The following is a 7,253-nucleotide window of genomic DNA, read 5'->3' as shown; positions in this document are numbered from 1 at the left end:
CTCATCATGTAACTTTGCAACGTCCACATTATGTTGCGTTTGATTCGCCGGGGTCACCTTCGCCGTCAACAACATTGACAGAGCCTCCAACAGTTCATATAAAACTTGAGTCGGCTGACGCGTAGGGCCTCCTGCCCCGGCTACCGTAGAAGTCGCTGAACCGGAGATCATTGCTGGCGCAGTTGAAGAATTCTGCCCTGGCTGCGTACCGGCCATGAAGACTGTAACCCGGTTTAGCGGCTCATAGTGGTCCGGAATACTGTCACCATCGGAACAACCCCCAAGCCCACCATCCTGAACTTGATACATGGAGTTGGTCTCACCGGTTGAGGACTCATCGCCTGAATAAATGGCTGTCTCACCACCGGACTCAGATCCTCCTCCCAGATCTACTCCTTGAGTAAAGCCAACAAAGATATGCTTCAGGGCGGCTTGAGCCTTGGTGGGTCGTGCGCGCTGAGCCATCTCGACGATGTCGGCGCAGGTGTCCGGCTCAGCGTCCGACTCACCAATCTTGCCGATGAAGACATGAATTCCGCCGAAGGGGACCCGGTACCCGTACTCGATTGAGCCGGCCTCGGGGCCCCAGCCTGCGTCGTTGATGTAGAGCTTGCCGCGACGACTCTTAGTCATCCGGCCCACAGCGTATCCCTTGAGCCCTGCGGAGTTGCCCTTCAAGAACTCGAAACCACCGTGCGCTGGCCCCATGGTGGGCGCCAACTGTCGTGGAATTGTCACGGCAGATGCCCTAGCATGAGGACTTAAGTGTGGAGCCATCGCAACGTAGTTAGCTTGAAGGGGTTAAACGGGACAAAGGACACAAAGAATTTTACCCAGATTTGGCCCCTCTCATCGATGTAAAGGCCTACTCCTACTTTAGGTTGTATTGCTTGAGTTTCAATTACCAGGGAACGAATACGCTTGACCTAGTTCTCGACTTATTGTTTCTTTCCCTTACCTGCTGCCGGGTCACCCCTTTATATACACAGGTTGATGCTCGACGGCTTACAGAGTCCCGGCCGGCTCATACACAACGTGTCCGGCTCGGTGACAAAATTAAACTTTCCTTAACATACAAGTTAAACATACGGCGGTTTATGCTCGTGGGCCTCAAGTCGCCTCCGGTCTTGGGCCTTCAGTAAGCTTGCTTCATGAACCGCCATCTTCAACATCTTCTTGGGCCTTCTCATTATGAACCACCAGTGGTATGACCCGGGCCCTCCTGGGCGGGTCATATCCAATAGTTATATCCCCAACAGGATCCACCGTCAGTAATAAGCACTTTAGGTACTCCAAACTTGGGAAGGATGATGCTCTTTATCATCTTTAGTGAGGTAGAGGCGTCGGCGTGGTGTGTAGGGATTACTTCAACCCACTTGGTAACATACAACCACAAGAATATGAGTGTGTCCATCGGAGACCGAAAACGGTCCCAAATGATCTAAACCCCAAACATCAAAAGGTTCACATACTAGATTATAATTCATAGGCATGTCTTGTGTCCTACCTATATTACCTGTAACACACATCATAGCCTTTAACGAATCTGTGCCCATCCTTGAAGAGTGTGGGCCAATAAAAACCTTATTGGAGTACTTTAGCGGCGATTTGGTCCCCAACATGATGTCCTGCATACAGGCTGTTGTGGCACTTATCGAGAATGGCATTCATCTTGTGTTGTAGAACACACTGCCTGATCATGTTATCCGGCCCATGCCGGTAGAGAAAAGGATCTTCCCAGAAGTAGTACTTTAACTCACTAAATAATTTCTTTCTTTGATGATAGTTCATATCCGGTGGCATATACTTCCTTACAAGACAGTATAATCTGCAAACCAAGGTTTGATTTTTTTTTAATCATAGCAAAACTCTCACCTAGAAAGGACTCATTTATTAGAACAGGGTCATAAGGTATCCTCTCCATATATGATGGATACTCATCTAACATATAAAGCCTGCTAGACTACCCGCTGTTCCAGCGGCATTGCGTTCGCGCAGCATTTTCAACCGCAAGATGCATTTACTGTTTGTTTTACCCTGCTGTCAATTGGCCAACAGCTCGTTGCATTCACACACGTCCAATAATTATGTAGCTCTATGACTGATGGGGTCGAGCGTCTATGGGGCCACTGAGCGGAGGCTGGGTTTCTCTTGAGCTGGGTGGGCGATTGGCTGGTGGACCGCAGTTCGTGGTTGGGTGGGAGCGACGTGAAGGGATGGGTTTTCCCTGGTCTACGCAGACCGTGCTCTACCCTGCTATTTCGATGGTCCCGGTTGGCATTTGGGCCCGCTGTGAAGTGGCTTGGGTGCTCAGGTAGCTCATACGAGAGGGATTGCCAACTGGATAAGAGCGGCGTGGCGGTCTCGACCATTGGTCAAAGGCCATGTGACCTAGCCGCCCGCAGCTGCAGCCGCCTCCTCTCCTCTTCCTCGTTCTCCTGCCGCCGCCGCCTCCTCCTCTCCTCTCCCCGAATTCTCCTACCTCAGTCGTCGTTGTCGCCGCCGCCGCCGTCGACCTAGACGTCACCGGCTGAGACCGCTGTGGTATGGATAAGGAGACGAGAGGAAGAGGACATCCTTCCCTGACAGCGCCCTGACCTGCCAGGTCTTCCTCCTCGTCGGCCTAGGTCTGGTTCTGCTGGATTAGATGGACAGAAGTGGTGGATCCGATGGTTGCCGAAATCCCTCATCGTCGGAGGAAGGCGTGCGACCGACAAAGAAATAGGCTGATGGAGCAGGATGGGGTGGCGGTTCAAGTTCGGCGGCCTTCGCGTGTTGTGGTTGGCGGCGCTCCACTTCCCTTCTCCCTTGCCCAGGTGAGTCGTCCTTGATCTAAAATATTTAATCCCCACACTGATTTTTTTATTATACAGTACGGTGGTCTGCAGATTATCCTTCAAAGGAGGCCACAAAGAGCAGCGATGGCTTCTTGGTAATCTGCAATTGGCCACAAAGGATGAGGTACATGGAGGTATGGTGCTATCACTGCTCGGCTGCCCCCATGCTTCCTTTCAAGTTTAGCGCTTTCACTAACTTTAGCTAGGTTTGTAATTTCAGATTGCCAGCTACCTTCCATTGGTGTATATGCAAGCTACAGAGGTTTGTGGATCAATTTGATTGTAGCTTTATTCTCTTATTTCATTGTGATGTTGTTTTAATTACCGCCATGTGAAATTAGGCGTTTCTTTTGGGGAGAAATTTTGTGATGCTATATTCTGCATGCTATATTACTGGCTTACATGCTTTAAGGAGGAGATTTTAATCTCTGGCTGTGTATGATGAAAAAAGAATGTTAATTGCTAATGCTTTATTTCAGAAAACCAAATATGCACCATGCCGATATGCTTCATGACGAGTGTGCTTTTGTCATCCCTCACCCTCTCAGGTTAGTGTTTTGGCCCTTTTAGTAGGTTTTTATTTTCCTTGCTCGAGCCAGATTGTAGGTCTGCATATTCCTATATATGTGTTTTATTGTTTAGTGATGCCTCATTGCATCGGCCTTGCAGATGGCCATTAGGTGCTAACCAAGAGGTGCACGCCATGAATCAAACTACCGAGGGGGCATACAGTAATAAGGAGGGAGTGGCTATCGCAGCGAAGCTACCCTCCCCCTCAATCATGCACTGCTTTTCAAACGCAGTTTGCCACTGCTGTTTAATTAGCTTCTGCATTAGCAGCGGATTCAGAGTTTATTCTTCAGCGGATTCAATTTGCAGGAGACTCCTGTTGCAGTTTGGTGACATAGATCAGTGTCAAGTCGCTTAACAAATGCAGCTAGGTTCCATTCAGTTAGCCAAAGCCATTGTGCATTAAAATTGTAGATGTGCATGAGAGTGTGAAAATCATTATGGCACGTCTATGAGCATGCTATACTCCCATGCTACTTTCAGTTATTGACCACTAGCTTTATTACAGCACCCAGGATTTCAGGGTTTGCTTTACTTAGGTTAGTATGTACTTTACCACAGATGAATTGGTTATATCTCATTTTAATATACTTCATTAGTAATTACTAAATAATCTAAAGCGAGTTCTATGGCAAATTTTGTTTGGGTCTACTTTTTTGGATCATTTCCATATCTACATTTCTTACATATAAAGGTATGCTGCAAAAATTAAGGGTCTGGATGGTAATTTATGGCTGTTTCAGTTGCTGACCATGTGATTATGGTAGTCTACAATTTGCTTACGGGTTCTTCATTGCTTGATTTTTATCTCGGACAAAAGAGGGCCAGCCACACCTTTGAAATAAGCAGCGGCCATCCAGTCCAGAACAGGTATATGTTCAGTTCTGGTTGCCTTCCATTTACTTGCCCGCAAGCAACACTTACCTCATATATCTATTGTTTGTTTTGTTATAGACTGAATCTGCTCGACAAAGTGTGAAAATGCAATTACTGCTTGGAAAAGTGTAAAAAGGCCAGGGTATCATTTATGTAGTTATTTGGAATGCAAGGTTAGGAAGTAGGTGCTTCTCTCTTTACCATTCATTTGCCCCGCCACTCTGATTTTTGGCTTGCTAAGATATGGACTTTCTAAAATGGATGTGTGCAGATCCAAGAAATAAGATGAGAAGAGGAATCTAGCAAAGGAAGGTGAATCTTTTCTCTTGTGAATACAACAAGGTTTGTTCCTGCTAGCGAGCAACACAGATGTCATGCATGTACTGATTGATGCCTTGGTTATATTAATCTATAAAGATAATTTCAGCCTTCCATGTATTTGAACATTTATTGTGTTGCAGATGAACTCTACATGCTTACTGATATACTCCTGCGTATATGTATGTTGTACTAGAAGTTCCTATTTTTTAACTATTGCGTACCAGAAAATTGAATTGGCAATGTCTACATAAATATGATGTATTAAATTATGTTTTGAGAGGGATTTGTTCATTTTCAAAACTAAGGAAGTTGGATGAGCTTAAAGCACCCATTCATCAGTTCACTGAACTTTTCAAGTTCTATTTTAAGTCCACAAGAGGGCAAAATCATTGCTCTTTCCCAGATTATCTAAATCAGATGAGCGGGCTCCAAACTCCAAGTGCCATTTGCCGTTTTTGTGTTTTGATTTTTACTTGAGTGCCTTTGGACCGATGGTAGTATGGAGAGGTGACATTAGCATGGTTGATGGTTGCTTCTCTCTTGTAGAGTACATCTCCTTCTTCTATATTCCAATATATCAATAAAACAAGAGATCTATAATATCATTGTTTATGGAGTTCACAGATTATTGAAGATTTTTGCTGCCATGGAATTGTGAGTTTGTGACTATACATTCTTGTGTCTTGAAGATGTATTGTCTCTGTATGTGAATGTCAATATCCAGGTATGTAAGCAAGTCCTAACTTTTATTCACATATTTATCTATGAAATGCATGCAAGCAAATCACATCTTACAGACAAATGCCCCCTTATAGGTAAATGTGATGATTCATAAATTAACCAGTTGGAGATATGTAGATAGTCAGGTGTACTGATAACTGGAGTTTAGTGCTCAAAATCCTTCTACCTTTTCTACTGACTGTATTTTCTTGACGTCTTTAAGAGAAGAATGAGTACTATTAGTCATTCTCTATCATGTATAATAGTACAATACTGGAGATGTGAATGGATAATGTTCATTTAGTATAGTATTAGTAGATGATGTTTTTTTTCTTCAGTCAACTCGTGTATTTCCTGATATGTTCAGTCTATTCCCAAATTAGTTCGTAAAGTAGCCTTAACAATTATACAGTCTCTTTGTGTATTAGTACTCTGTTTTCTTTGGTTTTGGTCAGCTGGAAGAATCAGTTTGTCATAACATGTGAAAATGATTTTATTTACTTACGCTGTTGCTTTTATCAGTTAGCAAAGATGTTTGTCAAATGTAGTAAGTTAGGCATCGCAGTGAAGCTTAGCAAAGGGACTTCTGGTGAGGCCTACAAGGCTGGAAGCACTGTATGTAAGGTGGTACCCTTTGATGGATATTCATTTGTCAACTAATACATGACCACACTAGAGAAGCACACGCCGCGCACACACAAGGATCCTATCAGGTTCTAAATATGTACGTGGATGTGGATGATCTTTAAATACCTGGATGATTATTCCACATAAACAAAGTCATATTGTCATTTTTAACACAAGAACAAAGCAGTGTCCCATGACACAAATAGCTACTGCATGTGTTGAGTAGAAAATTCATTCATTAGTTATGGGGCATCAAGAAGAGCAAACACCAATGCGGTGAGACATACCTGTTCCATATAAACATGCGGAAAGTTGTAAATCCTTTCACCTTGGCGAGGCACTGTGATCAACGGCCTAGCTCAAGCATGCCATAGCTCCTTGTATAATGCGTCGCTAGAACTCCCTGCACAAAGGATTCATTATGTGAACTAACATGGCAAGTTTACTTTGTAGCATGGTAAATTTAGTTTTATAGCATTTTAACCTGACATATCGATATCTTATTGCTCTTCAAAGGTATCTAAAAGTTGTGTTCTCTGCAAACAGATGGGTGATGTTAGTCAATAGAATACCTAAGATGTCAGTTTTGTTGCCAAATATTGTAATCCCAGATTTACAGAGTTCTAGAATAGAAGATGATCTGGTGGTTACCTCTCTATTATTTACTCGAATGACTGTACTTATATCTTACGTTCAAACTTTACCCGATCTTGGTTTAGTTTCCATCTCCAATCAGATTAATGGTTTGCAGACCAAAGCCAATGTTTTATGGAGTTCTTATTCCTAATTTAGTTATACATTTCATTTGTAGTTTCTTGGTAGATAATAAGCAGTGGCAGATGAACCAATAAGTTATCTGTGCCCATGCTTTATTGTAAGCGTTAAATTTGCTCTCTGGTATTACTTTCAATGTGTTATCCATACCCATGCTTTTTGCGGTTAATTATCATGTCTTATCAACTTATGCAGAGTCCATGATATCATACAGTTTGAAGTCAAAAAATTCATGATATGGGTGATATGGAAAAGTCATTGCCTTCTTTGCTGGAACATTCCCTGATTGCCTGGACTTCTTGGGTCAATCGCTGGACGCCACCCCCGTCTCCTGGACGTCATGACGCCGCCGATTTCCTTGACGCCGCGTGCCACCGATCTTCTATAACTCAATTTCTCCAATTTCTCTCGGCTGTGAGCTCATATATATTTTTGAGTTGTGAACTTATTATGTAAACTCAACACTTTGTTTCGTGACAAGTGAACTCATTTCATATTCATATATCAATCATGGTTGAAGTGTCTATA

At 43.4% G+C, this 7,253-nt stretch overlaps 1 protein-coding gene across 21 annotated transcripts; it reads left to right on the top strand.

The window, feature by feature from the left end:
• Positions 1 to 2,274: 2,274 nt before the first annotated feature.
• On the top strand, positions 2,275 to 7,253 carry LOC119296308. 21 transcript variants are annotated; one of them, XR_005145082.1, is made up of 10 exons: positions 2,288 to 2,816; positions 2,874 to 2,971; positions 3,058 to 3,099; positions 3,317 to 3,385; positions 3,507 to 4,277; positions 4,362 to 4,464; positions 4,555 to 4,625; positions 5,229 to 5,948; positions 6,763 to 6,825; positions 6,921 to 7,253. XR_005145082.1 is itself a non-coding variant. In XM_037574713.1 (5 exons), the coding sequence occupies exons 2-5, from the start codon at positions 2,957 to 2,959 to the stop codon at positions 3,763 to 3,765; spliced, it is 399 nt and encodes a 132-aa protein (XP_037430610.1). In that variant the 5' UTR covers positions 2,297 to 2,816; positions 2,889 to 2,956; the 3' UTR covers positions 3,766 to 3,993. The 21 variants fall into 21 exon arrangements, 1 of the variants encoding a protein (XP_037430610.1); XR_005145089.1 differs by lacking the exon at positions 6,763 to 6,825 and having other exon boundaries at positions 2,294 to 2,816; positions 5,229 to 5,328; positions 5,847 to 5,948; XR_005145087.1 differs by having other exon boundaries at positions 2,295 to 2,816; positions 5,229 to 5,328.

This window comes from Triticum dicoccoides, chromosome 4B (assembly GCF_002162155.2).
Source record: "Triticum dicoccoides isolate Atlit2015 ecotype Zavitan chromosome 4B, WEW_v2.0, whole genome shotgun sequence".
In the NCBI taxonomy this organism is placed as follows: Eukaryota; Viridiplantae; Streptophyta; class Magnoliopsida; order Poales; family Poaceae; genus Triticum; species Triticum dicoccoides.
Note: the sequence above shows the minus strand (reverse complement) of the source record. Positions and strands in the feature narration are given on the sequence as shown.